Source organism: Rattus norvegicus, chromosome 1, assembly GCF_036323735.1.
Source record: "Rattus norvegicus strain BN/NHsdMcwi chromosome 1, GRCr8, whole genome shotgun sequence".
Classification (NCBI taxonomy): domain Eukaryota; kingdom Metazoa; phylum Chordata; class Mammalia; order Rodentia; family Muridae; genus Rattus; species Rattus norvegicus.
Window position 1 is genome coordinate 148,633,764 of NC_086019.1, and position 25,145 is coordinate 148,658,908.

Sequence of the window (25,145 nt, forward strand, 5' to 3'; positions counted from 1 at the left end):
ACATTTCTAATATCTGAAGTTTATTTGTGCATAAAAGTTTATAAAGAAATGCATTAAAATTATATATAAAAATACATATTTAATTTGAGAGCCAGCTTATTTTTAAGTAAATCTATATTCCTTTTGTTAGCAAAACATATTAAAAACGTTAGTATACTTTTGCTTTATTCTTTTTTTTATTTTTTTCTTAAATATACTATTTGTTAACCCATACAAGTTAACTCTTTTCCACCCCAAATACCATTTTTTCAACTTTTTAATGTTGCTTTTTAATTACTCACAATGTCCTTTTAATACTGCTAATATTTGCACATATGGGGAATGATTTGGTGAAGCATTGTCATACTGCCAGGATTTAAACTGAAAGAGGATGGAATTTCTTATTTTACAAGATGTTTCTTTGTATCACCCATAGTTCCATAATATATCTATCTCTCATATCAAAATAAAGCATCCTTTAATTTATGAAATATCCATATGCATTTATCTCATAATTATTTATTATAGAGCACAACAACACACACTAGACATTTTTTCCCAAGGAAAGTAAAATTAGAAATTAATTCATAAAACTCAGAACCAATTCCCAGTCTTTACATTCTTCAAGTATAAGCATAAAATTAAGAAATACAGCAAACAGTTATTGAAATGACTGATCATACAGTTTGATTTATGAGAACCAAGATTTAAGACGTGTTTTTAAATTTTAATACATAGTGCTTCCTTTCTTTATTGGGAACAAATTCCATGTTTGAATCTAAAATTTGATTTCAACTAGTAGTGTCAGTGGAGTCTTCTGAATAAGTTTGGTCTAGCAAGTGTGTCAGAAAAATTTAATGAATGTTTTAAATTTTAGAATGTATATTCTGAAACTTCTGAAAAGATTTTTTCTCAGGTCTTAACAAAATAATGAAGCACTTTGGTGCAAAGATGCAAAAAAGCAGCCCTGCACTAGAGGCCAATATACAGAAAACTTCCACAGCCACCATAGACTTGCCCTTGGTGCTATGATAGACAGGAAGAAAGGTGACCCAGACACTGCAAAATACTAGCATACTGAATGTTAGGAACTTGGCTTCATTGAATGTGTCAGGCAGATTTCTGGCGAAGTATGCAAGGGTGAAACTTGCAATGGCAATGGAGACTAAGTATCCCAGGACACAATAGAAAGCAAGAATTGAACCTTTGTTACAGAAAATCAAAATGTGGCCTTTTTCAACATGTCCATCAGCATCAACAAATGGAGGAGAAGTACCCAGCCAAATTACACAGAGAATCAGTTGAATCATTGTGCAAATTGGAATGATGAATTTAGGTGCCCCTGATACCAGCAGCCACCTCATTTTTCTACTTGTATTAGTAACCTTGAAGGCCAATATTACAATAATTGTTTTGGCCAAGACAGTAGATGCAGCTACAGTGAACACAACAGCAAATGTGGTCTGCTGCATGATACATGTGGTAAAGCTGGGATGACCAATGAAGAGCAAGGAACAGAGAAAACAAGAGATGAGGGAGATGAGTAGAACATAGCTGAGAGTTCTATTATTGGCCTTGACAGTGGGTGTTTCTTGGTGCTTCAAAAAGATACTAAGTACAAAAGCTGTGAGAGCAGAGAAGCACAGAGCCAAGATAGCCAGAGACATTCCCAATGGATCTTCATAACCCAGGAATACAATAACTTTTTTGAGGCAGTGAGTTCCTCCAGGATTGGCATACTGATCATCTAGACACTTGATATATTGATTCATGTCTGGGAAAGAAAAAATATCAGATTTAATAATTCTTAATTTTTCACAAGACATAATGATACATCAGATTTCATTGTCAGGATGGCCTTAGCTTTTGTGATAAATGGGACATTATATTTGGTTGCTGTTTAAGAATTAGTAGCTTTTTCAACCCTTTCCCTTGCATTTCTATTGGGTCCCTGGGCTCAGTCCTATGCTTGGTTGTGTTTATATGCATCTGTATTAGTCAAGCAGTAGTAGAATATTTCAGGGCACAGACATATTAAACTCTAACCAGTAAGCATTTCTTGGTATTATCAATAGTATGGAGGTTTGGTTTTGTGTATATGGCATAGATCCCTAGGTGGGAGGATGGTATCCGGATGGCCTTTCCTTTAGTCTCTGTTCCATTTTTTGTTCCTGTTCTTTCTTATACAGGAATATTTCTGGGTTAAAACATTTGAGAAGCATGACTGGCCCCATCCCTGAACTTAGGGCCATGGCTATCTAATGGAAGTGGTCTGTACAGGTTGTATTTTCCCTTTGTTGGATATTTTAGCTACAGGCATTTGTCATTGGCTCCTGAAACCTCTCAATCCTTGGAGGCTATGACTTTCTAGTGGTTACTCATAATTCCCCATCCTCTGCTGAACGTGATTGCAATTCCAAAGATGAACAATACCAACTAAATGGATGACCCAGAGATCCAAGGTACTAAACCACCAACCAAAGTGTATGCATGGAGGGACCAAGAACTCCAACTACATGTGTAGCAGAGGATGGCCTTCTTGTACACCAATGGGTGGGGAGAGAGGTCTGATGTCCCAGTATAAGAGGATGATAGAGGGGTGAGATGGGAGTAGTTGAATAGGTGGAGGAGCATCCTCAAAGTGCCAAAGCAGAGCGGCAAGAGGGTTTGTGGAATGGGGGAGTGTGGAGGAAAGACTGGAAATAAGGATATCATTTTAAATGTAAAGGTATACAATGATGGATTAAAACACAATTAAACAAAGCAATGCCAAAAAAGAAAACAAACAAAAAAGAATTAGGAGCATTTTCAAAATCTATTGTCATTGTACAATTAGGTAAACTTCTTGATTGTATTTATATTGCATATTCAAAAAATTTTCAGTAGCTTGCTAGAAAATGATAGAATATGATAGACTATTGATATTTTTTAACTAAATATATTTCTGAATGAAAAACACAGAGGCACCTTTTCATATTTAACATTTATGTAAACTGTGAAAAACAGAAATAGAAAACCAGCTTTTTCCCTGTATATTTTAATACATCTATTAGATATAAGGTTAAAACCACATACTAAAAATTTTCTGTTATAATTTCAGAAAACAGTTCATGAATAGGGATTAAAGCCAACCAGAAACTTCCTAAATCATTTTGCAGTTAAAACCTCTACATATTAACACATCACTATTAGGATTCAATGTATGAATTTTAGTAAGAAACTGTACACACCAGTTTTACTAATTTATAATTATTTGATTTTCAGTGCTATCCAAAAATATTTACAAATATTTTTGATGCAAAATTATTTAATTATGTTCAAAAAAATTTGGTCATTCTGAAAAAAACATACTGTATTATATAAGACTTACATTTGACAACTAAAATTCAAAATTAGGGTTTAACTCAAATTATAAGATCTAAGTTATTTAGTCAATTTAAAAATGATATCAAAGATCCATTATCCACTAAGGATCAGATATCCAAGTACTTCTAACTCACTCTTTGAAAGGAGTAACCTTTCTCACATTACAGTAGAATAAGAAATAAAAGACCAATTATTATAAATTGACTTACTGATATCATTAGTGATTTATTTGAAGTACTGCTTTTAGTCCTATTTATCAAGCATGACTTCATGAGATATATGGAAGAAAATGACCTGGAGAAATAGCCAGAAGAGTGAGTCTTTGCTCTCCTTATCCTGGTGATTACCAATAAAATTCTGTAAAACCTTCCTTGTTTGCCTAGTCTACCATGCAGTTTCAAAGTATAACATGAGAAGCAGGGGGAGAGCTATACCCTGAGAAGTGAGGACACTCCTGAGAAACCAGAAGAGAGTACTCTCTGCCCATATTCCCAACTCAAGAGGAAAATGTCTAGTGCCATCTGTGCCCCCTACACACAGGGACCTAGGATCAATAGGGGCAGGACCCTTCTGGTTGCTGCTCTCACTGAGAGCTGAAAGCCAGCCACCAGGAGCAACTACGCACCTGAGAGCAGAAAAATCTGTCCCCTTATCTGGCTGAAATAAAACAAGAAAACTGGTCTACTAGAGTGCTGACACACAGGTCTACAGGAGGGTCAAGCCACCATCAGAAACATCAAGACAAGTTAACACCAGAGACAACCTGATGGCAAGAAGCAAGCACAAGAACCCAAGCAACCAAAACCAAGAATACTTGGCATCATCAGAGTCCAGTTTTCCCACCAAAGTAAACACTGGATATCCAAACACACCAGGGAAGCAAGATTTAGATTTAAAATCACATTTTTTCATGACGATGGAGGACTTTTAGAAGGTCATAAATAACTCCCTTGAGGAAATAGAGGACAACACAAGTAAATAAGTAGAAGCCCTTAAAGAGGAAAAAGAAAAGCCCCTTAAAGAACTACAGGAAAATGCATCCAAACAGGGGTAAGAATTGAACAAGGTCATCCAGGAGATTAAAATGGAAACAGAAAAAGTAAACAAGGCACAAACGGAGAGAACACTGGAGATAGAACACCTAGGGAAGATATCAGGAGGCATAGACACAAGCATCACCAACAGAATACAAGAGATTGAAGAGAGAACCTCAGGAGCAGAATACACCATATAAAATTTCTACACGTCCATCAAAGATAATGTAAAGTGGAAAAAGCTCCTAGCCCAAAACATACAGGAAATCCAGAACACAGTGAGAACAGCAAACCTAAGGACAATAGGTATAGAAGAGAGTGAAGACTCCAAAATTAAAGGGCCAGTAAATATCTTCAACAAAATTATAGAAGTAAACTTCCCTAACCTAAAGCAAAAATGCCCATAAAAAATACAAGAAGCCTACAGAACTCCAAATAGATTGGACCAGAAAATAAATTCCTCCTGTCACATAATAGTCAAAACACCAAATGCACAAAACAAAGAAAGAATGTTAAAAGCAGTAAGGGGAAAAGGTAAAGTATCATATAAAGGCAGACCTAACAGGATTACAACAGATGTCTCAAAAGAGACTATGAAAGCCAGAAGATCCTGGACAGATGTCATACTGACACTAAGAGAACACAAATGGGTTCTATATTCAGCAAAAATCTCAATTAACATTGAGAGAGAAACCAAGATATTCCATGATATGAGCAAATTTACATAATATCTTTCTACAAATCCAGTCCTGTAAAGGATAATAGATGGAAAAGCCCAACACAAGGAGGGAAACTATACCGTAGAAAAAGCTAGAAAATTATCTCCTTGCAACAAAACCAAAAGAAGAGAAAAACACAAACATAATGTCACCTCTAAATACAAAAATAAAAAGCAACAATCATTCTTCCTTAATATCTCTCAACATCAATGGACTCAATTCCCCAATAAAAAGACATAGATTAACAGACTGAATATGTAAAGAAGACACAGTATTTTACTGCATACAGTAAACAAAACTAAAAGACAAAGACAAATATTACCTCAGAGTAAAAGGCTGGAAAACCACTTTCCAATCAAATGTTCCAAAGTAACATGTTGGATTAGCCATCCTAATATTGAGTAAAATCTACTTTCAACCAAAAACCATCAAAAGAGATAAGGAAGAACTCTTCATATTCATCAAAGGAAAAATCCATCAAGATGAACTTCCAATCCTAAATATCTATGCTACAATTACAAGGGCACTTACATTCATAAAAAAAAATCTTACTAAAACTCAAAGCACACATTGTACCTCATACAATATTAGTAGAAAGTTTAAATACCCAACTCTCAGCAATGGACAGATCAGGGAAACAGAAATTAAAGAGAGACATAGAGAAACTTACAGAACTTATTAACCAAATTACTTAACAGTTATTTATAGAAGATTTCATCCTAAAACTAAAGGATATGCCTTCTTCTCACCACCTCATGGTAACTTCTCCAATATTGACCATATACTTGGTCACAAAACAGGTCTCAACAGATACAGGAAGATATCAGATCACCATGATTAAGGCAGGTCTTCAATAAAAGCAATAAGAAAAAAACTCCCACATACACGTGGAAGTTGAACAATGCTCTACTCAATGATAACTTGGTCAAGGAAAAAAATGAAAGAAATTAAAGACTTCTTAGAATTTAATGAAAGTGAAGGTACAACATATCTAAACTTATGGGACACAAGGAAAGCTGTGCCAAGAGGGAAAACTCATAGCTCTGAGTGCCTGAAAAGAAACAGGAGGGAGCATACAACAGCAGCTTGACAGCACATCTAAAAGCTCTAGAACAAAAAGAAGCAAATACATCTAATAAGAGTAGAAGGCAGGAAATATTCAAACTCAGGAATGAAATCAACCAAATAGAAACAAAAATGACTATATGAAGAATCAACAAAACTAGGAGCTGGTTCTTTGAGAAAATCAACAGGATAGATAAACCTTTAGTAAGAGTAACCGGAGCACACAGAGAGTGTATCAAAATTAACAATATCAGAAATTAAAGCGAGATCCAAAAACAATGTGAGGATATTAAAAACATCATCAGATCCTACTACAAAACTTATATTTAATTAAACTAGAATACTTGAGGACATGGACAATTTTCTAGACAAATACCAGGCACCAAAGATAAATCAGGAACAAATAAACCATTTAAACAACCCCATAACTCCTAAAGAAATTGAAGCAGTCATTAAAAGTCTCCCAACCAAAAAGAGCCCAGGATCAGATGGGTTTACTGCAGAGTTTAGGGCAGAGTGTTATCAGACATTCGTAGAAGACCTAATACTAATACTTTCCAAACTGTTCCACAAAATTGAAACAGACAGAGCACTACCAAATTCCTTCTATGAAGCCACAATTACTCTTCTACCTAATCCATACAAAGACTGAACAAAGAAAGAGAACTTCAGACCAATTTCCCTTATTAATATCAACACAAAAATAAACAATAAAATTCTTGCAAACTGAATCCAAGAACACATCAAAACTATCATCCACCATGATCAAGTAGACTTCATCCCAGGTATGCAGGGATGGTTCAATATGTGGAAGTCCATCAATGTAATCCAATTACAACTAGAATCCAATTACAATTAGAAACAAACTCAAAGATAAAATCATATGATCATTTCATTAGATGCTGAGAAAGCATTTGGCAACATTCAACACCCCCTCATTATATAAACCCTGGACAGATCAGGAAGCACAGGCCCATAACTAAACACAGTATTAGCCATATAAAGCAAAACAGTAGCTAATGTTAAACTAAATGGAGAGAAAGTTGAAGCAATCTCACTAAAATCAGGGACTAGACAAGGATGCCCACTCTCTTCCTACTTATTCAATATAGTAATCATGTCCTAGCCAGAGAAAATAGACAACAAAAGGAGGTCAAAGAGGTACAAATTGGAAAGGAAGAAATGAAAATATAACTGCTGATGATATGATAGTATAATTAAGTGACCACAAAAGTTCCACTAGAGAATTTTTAAGCCTGATAAACAATTTCAACAAAGTGGTTGGGTATAATATTAACTCAAGCAAATCAGTAGCCTTCCTCAACTCAAAGGATAAACAGGCTGAGAATGAAATGAGGAAAATGACACCCTTCATAATAGTCCCAAATAATATAAAATAGCTCAGTGTGATGTTAACCTAGCAAGTGAAAGATTTGTATGATAAGAACTTCAAGTCTCTGAAGAAAGAAATTGAAGAAGATCTCAGAAGATGGAAAGATCTCCCAAGCCCATGGATTGGCAGGGTTAATATAATAAAAATGACTATTTTGTCAAGAGCAATCTACAGATTCAATGCAATCCCCATCAAAACTCCAATTCAATTCTTAGTAGAGTTAGAGAGAACAATTTGGAAGTTCATTTGGAATAAAAAACCCCAGAGTAGCTAATGCTATCTTCAACAATAATAGAACTTCTAGAGTAATCAACATCCCTGACCTCAAGCAATATTACAGAGCAATAGTGATAAAAACTGTATGGTATTTGTACAGAGACATACAGATAGACCAGTGGAATAGAATTGAAGACCCAGAAATGAACCTATACATGTATGGTCACTTAATCTTTGACAAAGGAGCCAAAACCGTTCAGTGGAAAAGACATAGCATTTTCAACAAATGGTACTGGTACAACAGGAAGTCAGCACGTAGAAGAATGCAAATTGATCCATTCTCAGTATCTTGTACAAAGCTTGAGTCCAAGTGAATCAAGGACCTCCACATTAAACCAGATATACTCAAACTAAAAGAAAAAAATGTGGGGAAGAGCACATGGGCACTGGTGAAATTTTCTCAAAAGAACACCAATGGCTTATGCTCTAAGATCAAGAATTGACAAAATGGGAACTCAAAAAATTGCAAAGCTTCTGTAAGGTAAAGGACACTGTCATTATGACAAAATGCCAACCAACAGATTGGGAAATGATCTTTACCAATTCTACATCCAATAGAGGTCTAATATCCAAAATATATAAGGAACTTAAGAAGTTAGACTCCAAAGAGACAAATAACCCTACTAAAAATGGGGTACAGAGCTAAACAAAAAATTCTCAGCTGAGGAATATCAAATTCCTGAAAAGCACCTAAAGAAATGTTCAATAACCTTAGTCATCAGGGAAAAGCAAATCAAAACAACCCTGAGATTCCGCCTCATACCTATCAGAATGGCTAAGTTCAAAAGCTAAGTTGACAGCAGATGCTGGCAACAATGAAAGAGGAACATTCCTCCATTATTGGTGGGATTGCAATCTGGTACAACCTCTCTGAAAACCAGTCTGGAGGTTCCTCAGTAAATTGAACATTGCTCTACTTGGGGACCCAGTTATACCCAAAAGATGCTCCAACGTTCAACAAAGACACATGCTCCCCTATGTTCACAGTAGCTTTAATTATAATAACAGGAAGGTGGAAAGAACCCAGATGCCCTTCAACAGAGGAATAGGCACAGAAAATATGGTACATCTACACAATGGAGTACTACTCAGCTATCAAAAACAATGACTTCACGAAATTCATAGGAAAATGAATTTAAAATAGAAAATAACATCTTGAGTGATGTAACCCAATCATAGGAAAACACACATGGTATGCACTCAGTGATAAGTGGATATTAGCCCAAAAGCTCAAATTACGCAAGGTGCAATCAACAGAACACATGACACTCAAGAGGGATGACCAAAATATGGATGCTTCATTCCATCTTAAAATGGGGAATAAAGATAGCCAAAGGAGGTGATAGGGAAGCAAAGTTTAGAGCAGAGACTGAAGGATTGGCCATTTTAGGCCTGCCACACAACATGCGGCCCATATATATATACAGCTACCAAAAGTAGATACGATTGATGAAATTAAGAGGTGCATGCTGACAGGAACCAGATATAGATCTCTCCTGACAGACACAGCCAAAACAGAGAGAAATACCAGCTGCAAACCACTCAAGTGAGAATGGGACTCCCATTGGAGGAATTAGAGAGAAGACTAAAAGAGCTGAAGGGCTTGTAACCCCATAAGAACAACAATACCAACCAACTAGACATCCCAGGAACTAAACCACAACCCAAAGAGTATACATGGACTGACCCATGTGTTCTACTGAATATGTAGCAAAGGATGGCCTTGATGGGCACTAATAGAAGGAGAAGCCCTTTGTCCTGCCAAGGTTGGATCAACAGTGTAGGGGATTGTTGAGAGAGGGCAGTAAGGGGGGTGGGTGTGGAGGGGAATATCCTTATAGAAGGGGAAGTGGAGGGATTAGGGGGCTTTTGGAGAGGAATCCCAGCAAGGGAATATTTGAAATGTAAATAAACAATACCCAATTCAAAAAAAATTAAAAAGTAAATAAATTTAAAAAAATGGGAAGCAAACTAGACCTGGGATCAAAGCCTTTTAGGAGTTATTATGACTTTTGTCTCCAAATGACATCTCTCTTTCAGTGTCATTGGCATCAAAAGTGCTTTCTCCTAAATGATTCCCCTTACAGCATCATGTGAAACTCATTTATATGGATGTTCACCTTCAACACCTCTGAAAGCATACTGAATAATTAATTATTTCACATTTTATGTGTCCTAATTGTATTGCAATTAAATTAATCTATTTCTAAGGAAGCAAAGATACTGATCAAGAACTATACAGGGAGATTCCCTTGCTGCACCTCTTTTCCGTGCCTGCTGAGCCCTCTGGGCATGCCCGGGTGCCATGAACATCCTGTTATCTCTGGTTAGTATCCATTTTCTTGTCACGTCTCTGCACACCTTCATCAGACCTGCTGAACTGGAATACCCATCAGAGTCCTGCTGCCTCAGGATCTGTCAAGAGCCTATAAGCTAATACTTGGCAGGTGATCTTCCTGAAATAACTTTGCCTTAGATTAATATCTATGATGAACTCCATTAGGCAAGCCCAGGAGAAAGTCCTTTTAGAAAAGATTCTTGCTATTAATATGCTTTTCCTGTTATTGTTACACATACAACAATCACTAGGAATTAGCCAATTCTTTTTGAGCAAATCTCTGCAGAACTATGAAGATGTACTGTCTGGTAGTGATGCTATCATTAATTTTTAATGATGATCTTACAAGAATTCCTATAATTATATGAGTATTTATGAAGCTCTTTAATAGTGGGACTGTTGTTAGGTTCTTTTCTGATAGTTAAAACTGCAATGACGACTCTGTTAGCCTCCAATTATATTAAAAGTTAATTGCCTCTTATATAAAACCCAGACTTTCTGTACTCAGAACACATTTCAAGATAATGTAAAACCATTAACCAAAGGTTATAAAATGGGAACTGATTATTTATTTTTGGTCCTATGACAGAAGATAAAATATTAACTGGATTTATCTATACAAAACTTCACTAATAACTTCGTTATAGTTTTTAACGCTTGATGAACCTGTGGAGCTGTGACGGTTAATGAATGTTTAGTCATATAAATATTCCTAGTGTATATTCATGTAAACATTCACTGTTATAGACTTCTTATTCGATCTTTGATTTGATTTAGTGAGTGAACTTGTGATGGACTTTTACCATGCAGTCATGTATTATGAAAGATGCATAAGTACTGCGAACATAGAGAAGAGTGCATAGAATTTTTTCTTATCTACCTTTTTCATTCATTCCATTTTTTCCATGTTGTAAGAGAGGAAATTTTGGCAATTTAATTATAAACTCTAAAATCACTTTTCTTTTTGTGAGCAGACTGAAAGTTAGAGCATCACAGTAGTACCTGCTTACATAGAACGAAGGTCACATTACTTAATCCCCTGCTGTTAGAGTACAGGTGTCCATCACCTAAGCCAGAACTTTTTACCCTTAGAAAGAGCAAGAAAGTGTTTAGGATGTTTTAGACATTATCATGAGCATTTCAGTATAGTTAGAGAGCTGGAACATCTGGAGACCCTCAGTCTTTAAAGTCCTACCAGAGTTCTATTCTATATCCCATATCAACCCACTCCAGGCCAGGACATTCTGAGCAAGGATCACTGAGGTTAGTCCTCCTCCAAATACTCCTTTACAACAGAACATTCAGTAATTAAAGCCATTCAGGTAACTAAAGGGCCTTGAAACAACACAATAAAAAAGGGCAATATGACTGTTTCACGATACAGATATACTATCTCAGCAAGCACTGAATTACCTAAAATAAACAATGCATAAGAAAATGACTATAAATTCAATCTTGGAAATGCAATAGAGGCCTTTAAAGAGGAAATAAATGAGCCCTTTAACAAAATACAGAAAACTACAGTCGAAAAGGTAGAGGCTTTTAAAAGTGAAACAAATAAATCCCTTAAATTAGTGTCGGGAAATACAATTAAATGGGTGAAGGAAATAAATATAACTGTTTAAGACCTGAAAATGGAAACAGAAGCAATAAAGAAAAGATAAACCAAGGGAATTCTGGAGATGTAAAGCCTAGGGAATAGAAGAGGTTCAACAGATGCAAGCATCACTAACAGAAGATAGATGGGAGAATCTCAGGCATACAAGAATCAGTAGTACAAATTTATTCTCAGTAAAAGAATCTATTAAATCTATAAAATCCTAATACCACTCCCCAAAAAATCCAGGAAACATGGGATAACAGGAAAAAAACCTAACTTAAGAATATGAGGCATAGAAAAAGAAGGTGGAGTTCTAGTTCCATAGACCAGGAGACATTTTTAACAAAATTATAAAAGAAAACTTTTACAATTCGATCAAAGAGGTGCCTATGAACATACAAGAATCTTATAGAAAGAAAATTAGAGTATACTGGAAAAAATATCTTCCAAAAAGTCTACAAAACTAAGAAGAGTATATTAAAAGAGGCAAGTGGAAAAGGCCAGGTAACGTATAAAGGCAGACCTAGCTGAATGTCACATGACTTCTCAACAGAGACTCTAAAAGCTATAACAGCCTGCACAGATATTTTGCAACCTCTAAATATTCACATATGCCCAGTTATACTACTATATATAACAACACTCTCAATCATTATAGATAAAGAAAATGAGATATTTCAAGACAAATCCAAATTTAAATATTATCTGTCCCCAAATGCATTACTATAGAAAATACTAGAATGAAAATTCCACTCCAAAGAGAATAATAACACCCAAGTAAACAGAATGGTAATTCTGTACTAGCACAAACAAGAGAGGCACACACAAGAATGTGCACATGCACACATAATAACACCATCAACATCAAAATAACAGAAATTAAAAATCATTTTCCATTAATATTCATGAACATCAATGGATCAATGGACTCAATTCCCCAATAAAGGCATGAAGGCTAAGAGGATTAATGCAAGCACAGGATCAATTATTCTGCTACATATTAGTAACATATCTCAGCAATAAAGATAGACATTAGGTTATAGGGCTGGAGAAATACCTTCTAAGCAAATGGTTACAAGAAAAAAGTAGAGTAACCATTCTATAGCTAATAAAATAGTCTCAACCAAAATTAATTGAAACAGACAAGAAATGAAACATCATACTCATCAAAGGAAGAATCTACCCAGATGTTATCTTTATTCTAAACATGTATGCCTCAAACTCAAGAGCAACTATGTTTGTGAAGGATAATTTAATAAAGCTTAAATGGCACATCAAACGCCAAACACTAATAGTGGAATATATTTACATCCCAGTCAAAAAGTTTGACATGTCCAACAGGAAAAACTGCACAGAAATGATGAAATTACCTGACATTATAAATCAAGTGAACCTATCTAAGACCTACAGAATATTTCACCCAAACACAAGAGAATATATCTTCTTCTCAGAACATCATGAATCCTACTGCAAAACTGACCATATAATCAGTCCCAAAGCAAATCTCAACAGATACAAAATATTGAAATACTATATTGTACATTATAAAATGACCATTAAATAATGATGTAATTTAACAGCAGTAGAAACCCCAGAAAGTCTACACACATATGGAAAAAAAGGACTGTCTACTCAATGATCTCTAGGACATCAAAGAAGTCAAGTAATAAAAACTTTTCTAGAATTCAAGTGAAATGAAGGCACAACATATTCAAACATATGGGACACAATGTTAGCAGTGCTAAGAGAAAGGTTCATAGCACTGTCTTCATAAAGAAATTAGAAAGTTCTCATACCAAGAATTTAAAGATACACAGGAAACCTCCAGAAAAGGAAAGCAAAAACACAAGCTTGGAATACCTAAGGAAAAAATCACAGAACATATGTAGATCAAGAAGATGGAAGATCAAAATATGAATGCTTCAGTCCTTCTTAGAAGGGAGAACAAAACACTCATGGGAGGAAATACAGGGACTAAGAGTGGAACAAGGACTACAGAAAAGGTCATCCAGAGACTGCCCCATATGGGAGTCCATCTCATATACAGCTACCAAACCCAGTCACTATTGCTGGTGCCAAGAAGAGCTTGCTGACAGGTGCCAGAAATGGGTGTCCCATAAGAGGCTTTGCTAGAGCCTTACTGATATAGAGAAGGAGGCTTGCAGTTAACCATTGGACTTGTCAAAGGGACAACAATGGAGGAGTTAGAGATAGCTGAAGGGGTTTGCAACACCATAAAACGAACAATAGTATTAACCACCAAAACCCCAATGCCCCACCTAAACCTAGAGCTACCAGGGACTAAACCACCCACCAAGCATATGCATGGAGGGACCCATGACTGCAGCCACATATGTAGCAGAGAATGACATTCTGCAGAATCAATAGGAGGATATAACCTTGATTCTGTGAAGGCTCATTTCCCCAACGTACGGAATGCTAAAGCCCTGACATGGGAGTGGGTGAATCGAATGGGAATATCCTTATAGAAGCAGCAGGAGGAGGAGGGAGTAGAGAAGAGGGGCAAAAGGGGATAACATTTGAAATGGAGTTACATAAAGTATCCAAGACAAATAAAATAAAAATGTTCTGTTGTAAATAAGATCTGAAAATTTTAGTATGAATTCAAGCATGACTGCATAATTTCCTCGTGAGTCATAGGAGAAACCACAAGAATAATTTTCCTGATGAGGTTAAATATAAAGCCTGTTTGTTCCATATGTAAATTCTGATAATTTATGTATTTTATAACATTGACTTATTGTAACTTATGTGTAGTCTCATAAATACTACAGAGTAAGCAGTTTTTTCTTACCTAATACTTAACGTAATAAAATAAGATTTTATTTTTTTTAAAAAGTAGGCAGAAAATGATCAAGGTTATGGTTGAAGTCAATAAATTAGAAATAATACAAAGAATCAAGGAAAAGAAGAGCTAGTTTATTGAGAAAAATGAAGAAGATAAATAAACCTTTAGCCAAATTAACCCAAAGACAGAGAGACAGTATCCCAATAAACAAAACCAGGAAGGAAAATGGAAGCATAACAACAGACAAATAGGAAATGCAATGATTTTATTTCAAAAGCCTATGTGTCATACCAAAAAACAAAATGAAACAAAACAAAAAAAACTGCAACAAATGTCTTATCTAAATGGATGGTTTTCTATACAAATAGAAATTAACAGAGTTAAATGAAGATCAGGCAAACTATTAAAACATTCCTATAAACCCTAAAGAAAGAGAAATCAATAAAAGGCTCCTGAGCAAAAAAAAAAAAAAAAAAAAGCCCAGGTCCAATTGTTTTTAGTGCAGATTTTTACCAGAGTTTGAAAGAAGAGCTAACACTAACAACCGTGAATCTGCTGAACAAAACAGAAACAGAAGGAAGACTGCCAAACTCATTATATGAAGCCACAGTCATCCTGAAGCTTAAACCATACAAAGAATAGACAGAGAGAATTTCAGAACCATTTTTCTTATAAACATTGATGCAAAAACAATTTTAAAAAATGCTTGTAAACCAAATCTTAGGAGCACATCAAAAACTCCATCCACCATGATCAATTAGGATTTATCCAAAGGATGCATGGATGGTGCCCTATAAAAAATTCATAAGCATAATACATCACTTAAACAAACTGATAGGAAAAAATCATATGAGCACTTCATTACATGTTGAAAGAGGCTTTAGCAAAATCCAATATTTTAGAATTCACTATGAAAGTCTTAGAGAGGTCATGAATACAAGGCACATACCTAAACATAATCAGAAATATACAACAAGACATGAGCCAACATCAAATTACATGGAGAAAAACTAAAGAAATTCCACTAAGATCAGAAACCAGGCATGGCTATTCCTTCTCTCCCAATCTAATTAATACAGTACTTGAAGTTCTAGATAGAGCAATAAGACAAGTAATGGAGATCAAGGGGATAGAAATTGGAAAAGGAGGAGTCAAATTCTCAAAGTTTGTGGATCATGGGACAGTATTCACAAACATAAGCAACCATAAAAATTCTACTAGCGAACTCCAATAGCTGATAAACAACTTCAGTAAAATGGATGCATACAATATTAACTAAAAAATTAATTACCTTCCTTATTGTAAATGATAAGTAGGCCATGAAAGAAATTAGGGAAACAACAGCCCTCACATCTTCAAATTATATAACATATGGTCCATGCTCATGTATCAGTAGGATTAACATAGTAAAAATGTACAGAAAAATGCCATCATACTGAAAGCAGTGTTCATTTTTAATTCAATGCCATCAAATTTTCCAACACAACTCTTTACAGATCTTGATAGAGAAATACTCAACTTCATGTGCTAAAACAAACAAACAAACAAACAAATAAATAAACATTAAAATCAGGATATCTAAACAACCCTGAACAGTAAAAGACTAACTGGCTGGAGGTATCCCCATCACTTATTTCAAGCTCTACTACAAAGCAACAGTAATAAAATCTGCATGGTGTTGATATAGGAGCAGTTAGGTTTATCATTGAAAATGAATTGAAGACCCAGAAATAACATGATATACCTATGGACTTTAGAATTTTGACAATGCAACCAGAAAAGATACTTATCTAATGGTGCATGTAGAATAATGCAAATAAATCCCTATCACCCTGAAACTACAACAACAACAACAACAACAACAACAACAACAACAACAACAAAACCAAGAAAAAAAAACAAACAAAAAATTCCCCTCAAGTTCAAGTGGATCAAAGACCTCAATGTAAAACCAGATATAGTAAGTCTAATAGAAGAGAAAGTGGGGAATATCTTTGAAGTCACTGGTATAAGAGACAATATCCTGAATAGAATGCCAATGGCTCAGGTTCTAAGATCAACAATTGATAAATGGGGCCTCATGAAAATTAAAATCTTTGATAGGGCAAAGGAGAGACTTCCAAGAGCACAAAATGGCATCCTCAAAATTGGGAAAAGATCTTTACCTATCCTCCATCTGACAGAGGACTACTATCCAAAATTTATAAAGAACATAAGACGTTAGATTCTGACAGCCCAAATAATCAAAGTAAAAAGTGAGGTACAGAGGGAAACAACTTTCAACTCATGAATCTTAAATGACTGAGAAGCACTTAAAGAAATGTTCAAAGTCCTTAATCATCATGAAAATGCAAAATAAAATGTCTCTGAGAATCTATCCTATACGGATCAGAATAGCTAAGATCCAAAATCTCAACGGATAGTGCAGGGCAAATGTATGGAACAAGGAGAACACTTCTCCATTGCTGGTAGGACTGCAAACTTTATGACCACTTTGGAAATCAATTTTATGTTTTCTCCAAAAACTGCAAATAGTTCTACCTCAAGACTAAAGTATATCACTCCTATGCCTGCACCTAAAAGTTGCTCCTTTATACTAGGGAGAAACTTGCTCAACTATATTCATAGCATTTTTGTTAAAATTAACCAGGTACTGTAAAAAGCCTGAGGTCCCTCATCTTACAAATGGAAAAAATGTAAGGTACAGCTGCACAATAGAATTCCATTCTTTCACTTAAATAAAAGATATGGAATTTAAGAATATCATCCTGAATGAGTTAACCCAGATTCAGAAGGACATGCATGGTAAGTACTCACTTATAAGTGGATATAGCCATAAAATAAAGGACACCCATTCTGTATTCCACAGACCCAAAGGCACTAAACAAAACAGGAAGGCCCACATGACAGTGCTTGAATAGCACTTAGAAGGGGAAATAAAATAGTCCTGGAGGCAGATTCAGAGAAGGAAGTGGGCAGAAAGGGGTATAGGAAAGGGGTGGGAGGGGTACGGGATCAGGTGGGATAGGAGAGATGGTCAGACGGCCATAAGAAAGACTAGAATTCTGTAATTGGAAGTAGTGGGCTGGTGGAGGACACCTAGGGAATGTGCCAGAGACCTGGTCTGAAGGAGGCACCCAAGAATCAATGGTGGTGACTTACATGAGATTTGCAGAAGTGGGGTATGAACCTGAAGAGGCCACCTTATGTAGCCAGGCAGGAATCCCAGTGGAGGGATAAGTAAACCAACTCACCCAAAACTGTGATCCAAAATTTATCCTGTCTACAAGACATATAGGGACAAAGATGGAGCAGAGACTAAGAGAATGTCCAACCAAAAACAGGCTCAACTGGAGACTCATCCTGGGTGCAAGCACTAATCCTTGATTCTATTAATGAAACTGTTATATTTGCAGGCAGGTAGCTAATATGTCTGTCCTCTGAGGGAAACTGACTCAGACAGATTTAGAGACCCATGTCCAAACATAGGCTGAAGGTTCTGGACTTTCATAGGAGTGTGGTAGAAAAGATAGAGGCTCCTGAAGAGGATGTGAACTCCACAGAAGACAGACCTGTCAGCTAACCTGGACCATTGGGGGCTTAGAGTCTGAACCACCAACCAAAGTGCTCACATGGAATGGACTTAGGACCCCAGCACATATTTATCAGATTTGGAGCTTGGTCTTCCTGTAGGTCCTGATGTGCTGAAACGGGCTATTCCTAATGCTGTTGCCAATCTCTGGAATAGGTTCTTCTACCTAAGTTGCCTCATCTGGCCTCAGTGGGAGAGGATATGGCTAGCACTGCAGAGACTTGGTGTGCCAGGGTGAGAGGATATGGGGGTGGTCCATCTTCTCAGAGGAAAGGGGGAGAGGAATAGTGGAAGAGCCTATAGAAGTAGGAGAAATGAGGATTTAAAAATTAAAATATTTCTAAGTGTTTTTTATGATGCTAGTCTTCGCGTGTTTCAAAAAATAAAAACATATTCCAAAACAGCATGAAAGGAAACTTTATCTCTTGAAGATGTAAACATGCCATTAAACACAGGAGAGATGGTTAACATATATTATGTAACATATGACATTTTCAAATCTGTTTCAATTATGGATAGACAATAGCACAAAATTAAAAGCAATGTAATTGTTAATTATATTCAGGAATGTATATTTCTTTATAATTAATCATGTTTTCTTATATTTTCTAAGCAATTATATCTAACCTTTTGGGAAAATATTCAAACATTTTATTTTTCAAGAAATTTATAATTATTACTTGTTATAAAATGTTTTTTCAAATTTTTAATATACAAATAGTAGTAAGCAAATTTTAAAATTTCCGAGGTATCATTGTTTTCTTTTCTTTTTTTTTTGTTTTGCTTTTTGTTCATTTTTTTCTTTCTTCTTTCTTCTTTTTATTTTTATTTTTTTTTCATTTTTTTAATTAATTTGAGTATTTCTTATATACATTTCGAGTGTTATTCCCTTTCCCAGTTTCCGGGCAAACATCCCCCTCCCCTCTCCTTTTTCTTATGGGTGTTCCCCTCCCCACCCTCCCCCCATTGCCGCCCTCCCCCCAACAGTCTAGTTCACTGGGGGTTCAGTCTTAGCAGGACCCAGGGCTTCCCCTTCCACTGGTGCTCTTACTAGGATATTCATTGCTACCTATGAGGTCAGAGTCCAGGGTCAATCCATGTATAGTCTTTAGGTAGTGGCTTAGTCCCTGGAAGCTCTGGTTGCTTGGCATTGTTGTTCATATGGGGTCTCGAGCCCCTTCAAGCTCTTCCAGTTCTTTCTCTGATTCCTTCAACGGTGGTCCTATTCTCAGTTCAGTGGTTTGCTGCTGGCATTCGCCTCTGTATTTGCTGTATTCAGGCTGTGTCTCTCAGGAGCGATACATCCGGCTCCTGTTGGTCTGCACTTCTTTGCTTCATCCATCTTGTCTAATTGGATGGCTGTATATGTGTGGGCCACATGTGGGGCAGGCTCTGAATGGGTGTTCCTTCTGTGTCTGTTTTAATCTTTGCCTCTCTATTCCCTGTCAAGGGTATTCTTGTTCCCCTTTTAGAGAAGGAGTGAAGCATTCACATTTTGATCATCCGTCTTGAGTTTCATGTGTTCTAGGCATCTAGGGTAATTCAAGCATTTGGGCTAATAGCCACTTATCAATGAGTGCATACCATGTATGTCTTTCTGTGATTGGGTTAGCCTACTCAGGATGATATTTTCCAGTTCCAACCATTTGCCTAGGAATTTCATAAAGTCGTTGTTTTTGATAGCTGAGTAATATTCCATTTTGTAGGGGTATCATTGTTTTCAATTGCTTATTCAGTATATTTAAAACATAATACTCTTCAATATTTTCTAGATAGTACTCCACTATCTAGTAGCTGGTCTTAACCTACTATTCACTTGTGTGCTTATCACTTCAATTCTCTGTCTCTGAATTCTACGTGCATCTTAAATTTAAATTATACAAAACAAAAGGATGTAGAAATTCAAATTATATGAAACAAAAGGTAAGTACATTAAATGAAAGTGTACATTTATTATTTACATATGTGCCATAACTGCAAAAGAAATTACTTCCATCATTCAATAACTTGGTGCAGTAATAATGGCATCAGTATCAATGTATCATAGGATCATTGTCACAAAGAAGATATATCCTTCTAAATATGAAATGTTTATTTCATAATTCTTCTCAAAATTATTCTAAAATTTTGATTTAAAATTCTATCCTGCTTTCCAAACTCATTTATGGATTGAGTACAAATGAAAATACAATTCATGAAATGACAGCATGCCCTATGTTAGGACACACTACAAAATACCCGCCTTTCAAACAGGCTTCAGCATCTCTGAGCATCGACACCTTTCATTTAAACTTGTAGTATACTGGATAAATAAGTATATGCAACTCACATTTCTCAGAGAAGATTAAATTTAGGTGTATTACATAGTGCTATGATACATCCTGCTGAAGAGAAATGCTATAGTGATTGTTAGAACTCTAAAGCAATTTCCAAAAGAAACTATTAGGTACAATGTTTTGAGAATAATGAGTCAAAATGTAATCCAGGTTTTGGGAGGCTTCTAAGTCAATGGTCAGAATTCCTGATTCATTTTATATTAGGTTGAGACTTAACTTCGCAGTAGTGGTAATTCCTCATTAAGAACCATGTATAGATGAGAGAAATTAATCAATGTAATTAAACTTTTGGTAAGTTAAATACTTACTTGTCATGTTGGAAATTTCATTTTCTGGGCAGGGTGTACAATCAAAACAGCAAACAGGCTTTCCCAGCTGAGGGGATTTTCTGAATCCTGGACTACAAGGAATACTGCAAACTGAGGTTGGAGACTGAGGAAAATCACAATGTAATTATAAATAAAAACATTTACCTACCTGTCAGTAGTTACAATGACATAGACAATGAAAAGAAATGAAATGAAAAACTGAAAAAGATGTCTTCATAATGCATTAAATTAAGAAGAAATACTTCTTTGCAGTCTGTGATAAAATTATAGTTGTATTGTGATTTATATAATTGTTTTGAATTATATAATTATATCATGACTTACATACAAATATGTACATTTATATGTACATATATTATCTATGTCTATAAATCCTAGATAGATAAATAGATAGATGATAGATAGATAGATAGATAGATAGATAGATAGATAGATAGATAGATAGGTAAAGATAGATACATGTCCTAGTGGAAATAAATTGTCTTGAAAACAAGTATAGGAGTATAGGAAATGAGTTTGTAAATAAATTTTAAAATGCTGTATCCTATGAAAATGATAAGATCAACTTATGTTGCATGTAGTGTTTTACAAGTAAATCCAACAAACCTGTTGGTGGCCTGTGTTCCACTCTATCATTTCTTTCAACATATATAATTGTCGACCATGTGATAGATTTTGGGAAAATGTTCCTATTTTCAGCTTAAATACAGGATTTGGCAAAAAAGTCAAAGTCTGGTGAATCTCATACTTTGTATCCAGTTTTTCTTCATGATTCAGGTTCACTTTGTCACCAACAGGGTTTATAAATTGGATATTTCTCAGGAAAGAGAGCATCTGAAACATTTATTATTTTAGTTTTAACTATGCCTACAGATTAGGAAAGAAAATATAAAGTTTAATCTGTCTCTGATTTTAACTTGTCTTAATAATGTGTCTTAATTACAAATAGTCTGATATCAGAGTGGGAAAAATGCCACATATAGGCACAATAACATTAAAATTCCTAAATAATTCTTTCTCAGTGAAGTTAATTCTCTAAAATATGCACAGCTTAAATATGAGTGGGAATAGTTAAACATTCTTTACCTCATTTTCTGTATATTATTATCTGATAGCCAAGTAGGAAATTGAGGCCCTTGTTGAGGAAGAAAATGCTAGAATTTTTCTGTTATTTGGGACCTATTCATTACATAGATTATCAATTCCTTGATCATTTAAAAAGGTCAGTCACCTTCTTGTTCCAATAAGAATTTCATGAGAAAGCAACATATTTTGATTCAAATATTAAAGATAAGAAACACATTTATTGTGGAAATATTATGGAAACTAGCACAAACAGATTATGAAATTATGGAAGTTTCAGTATTGGCTGTACTTGAGTTTAAGAAACAAAAGAATTTTCAATGATATGCAGTGAAGGAATACAGCAATTGGTGTATTTGAAAGAAAAGAACTTAGAATCTTAGAAGCTACAGTATTCATCGGAAAAATTAAGTCTATGACTCTATGAGATATGTAGTGGAAGAGCGATTACCTGCCAAGAGTCAAATTCTGGTTCTTTTCCATCATCTATTTGCCATGTATCTGCTTGTTTCAGAAGCATCTGTTGGAGTGTGTAAGCCACAGCATACATAGAATTATATAGGTCATAAGTAGTATCACTCAAAGACATTTCAAAATGGTGCCTGTATAACCATCTAAATATGTTTTCCTTTGGACAATTTTGCAGATTCTTACATTCAGATAATGACAAAGAACAATTAAAATACACCCACCATAATATACCAAGAGAAAAGTCATCACTGTAGTTTGAAGGGTATGCTGTCTGGATAAATGTTTTAAAACCAGATAATTCAGAATAGTGATGTGAAAAACTGAGAGTCCCATAGAAGGAATTAAGGAGGAATTTTCCATTATTTATGATCATATCCCACTGTGATGTAGTGACCCAGATTCTTTGGATATCAAATAAATTCCATAGTCTAAAGTTCACCTGTAGAGGAGAGTCTTTGTCTCCATAAATGATAACAACTTTTGCTGATGACATCTTGATCTGGTTGTAATAGATATTATACCTTTTCAGAAATAAATTGTCATCACTAACAATGATACTCACAAATGCTAAACAAAAATTGTTCCTTTGCATTTCTCTTCTCAATTCCAAGATAAATTCATAACCTGGGTCATCATCTGAAACAACAGCTCCTACCCAGTTCCAGCTGAAATGGACAAACAAAGAAACCATGGCCAGTGCCAGAGATGTGTCCTTAGGAGCCATTTGGTAAAGATATGGATACAGTTCTTGGTTGCTCAAGAGAGGGTGAAATGGCCCATAGTAAAGCTGTAAGCCATAGAATGTGAGAAATAACATGAGGAAGCCGAAATATAAAATGCTAGTCTCACCAAGGTATTTTATGTTATTTGTGACTATTGTGAAAGGTGTAGTTTCCCTACTTTTTTTTATATCCTTATTAACTTGAGTATTTCTTATTTACATTTCGATTGCTATTCCCCTTCCAGGTTTCCGTGCCAACATCCCCCTAACCCCTCAACCTCCCCTTCTATATGGGCTTCCCCTTCCCATCCTCCCCCCATTACCACCCTCCCCCCAACAATCACCTTCACTGGGTGTTAAGTCTTGGCAGGACCAAGGGCTTCCCCTTCCACTGGTGATCTTACTAGGCTATTCATTGCTACCTATGAGGTTGGAGCACAGGGTCAGTCCATGTATAGTCTTTGGGTAGTGTCTTAGTCCCTGGAAGCTCTGGTTGGTTGGCATTGTTATTCATATGGTGTCTCAAGCCCCTTCAAGCTCTTCCATTCCTTTCTCTGATTTCTTCAACGGGGGTCCCGTTCTCAGTTCAGTGGTTTGCTGCTGGCATTCACCTATGTATTTGCTGTATTCTGGCTGTGTCTCTCAGGAGAGATCTACATCCGGTTCCTGTCAACCTGCATTTCTTTGCTTTCTCCATCTTATCTAGTTTGGTGGCTGTATATGTATGGGCCACATGTGGGGCAGGCTCTGAATGGGTGTTCCTTCTGCCTCTGTTCTAAACTTTGCCTCCCTATTCCTTGCCAAGGGTATTCTTGTTCCCCTTTTAAAGAAAACATGAAGCATTTGCATTTTGGTCATCCTTCTAGAGTTTCATGTGTTCTGTGCCTCAGGGTAATTCAAGCATTTGGGTTAATAGCCACTTATCAATGAGTGCATACCATGTGTGTTTTTCCATGATTGGGTTACCTCACTCAGGATTATATTTTCCAGTTCCATCCATTTGCCTATGAATTTCATAAAGACATTGTTTTTGATAGCTGAGTAATATTCCATTGTGTAGATGTACCACATTTTCTGTATCCATTCCTCTGTTGATGGGCATCTGGGTTCTTTCCAGCTTCTGGCTATTATAAATAAGGCTGCTAAGAACATAATGGAGCACGTGTCTTTTTTATATGTTGGGGCATCTTTTGGGTATATGCTCAAGAGAGGTATAGCTGGGTCCTTAGGTAGTTCAATGTCCAATTTTCTGAGGAACCTCCAGACTGATTTCCAGAATGGTTGTACCAGTCTGCAATCCCACCAACAATGGAGGAGTGTACCTCTTTCTCCGCATCCTCACCAGCATCTGCTGTCACCTGAGTTTTTGATCTTAGCCATTCTCACAGGTGTGAGGTGAAGTCTCAGGGTTGTTTTAATTTGCATTTCCCATATGACTAAAGATGTTGAACATTTCTTTAGGTGTTTCTCAACTATTCGGCATTCCTCAGCTGTGAATTATTTGTTTAGCTCTGAACCCCATTTTTTAATAGGGTTATTTGTCTCCCTGTGATCTAACCTCTTGAGTTCTTTGTATATTTGGGATATAAGCCCTCTATCTGTTGTAGGATGGGTAAAGATCTATTGGCAATCTGTTGGTTGTCGTTTTGTCCTAACAACAGTGTCCTTTGCCTTACAGAAACTTTGCAGTCTTATGAGATCCCATTGTTGGTTCTTGATCTTAGAGCATAAGCCATTGGTGTTTTGTTCAGGAAATTTTCTCCAGTGCCCATGTGTTCGAGATGCCTCTCCAGTTTTTCTTCTATTAGTTTGAGTGTATCTGGTTTGATGTGGAGGTCCTTGATCCACTTGGACTTGAGCTTTGTACAGGGTGATAAGCATCGATCGCTCTGCATTCTTCTACATACTGACCTCCAGTTGAACCAGCACCATTTGCCGAAAATGCTATCCTTTTTTCCATTGGATGGTTTTGGCTCTTTTGTCAAAACTCAAGTAACCATATGTGTGCGGCTTCATTTCTGGGTCTTCAATTCT

General features: G+C 35.9%; 1 protein-coding gene across 1 annotated transcript in view; it reads right to left on the minus strand.

Annotated features, from left to right (window-relative positions):
- Nucleotides 1-845: 845 nt before the first annotated feature.
- LOC134485148 (vomeronasal type-2 receptor 116-like) overlaps nt 846-25,145 on the minus strand; it is a 49,061-nt gene continuing 24,761 nt past the window's right edge. The window contains exons 3-6 of the mRNA XM_063280968.1: nt 22,371-23,177; nt 21,443-21,670; nt 20,816-20,939; nt 846-1,753 (exon numbers count right to left, since the gene is read on the minus strand). Coding sequence (XP_063137038.1) covers nt 846-1,753; nt 20,816-20,939; nt 21,443-21,670; nt 22,371-23,177 — 2,067 coding nt within the window. The remainder of the gene's footprint in view (nt 1,754-20,815; nt 20,940-21,442; nt 21,671-22,370; nt 23,178-25,145) is intronic.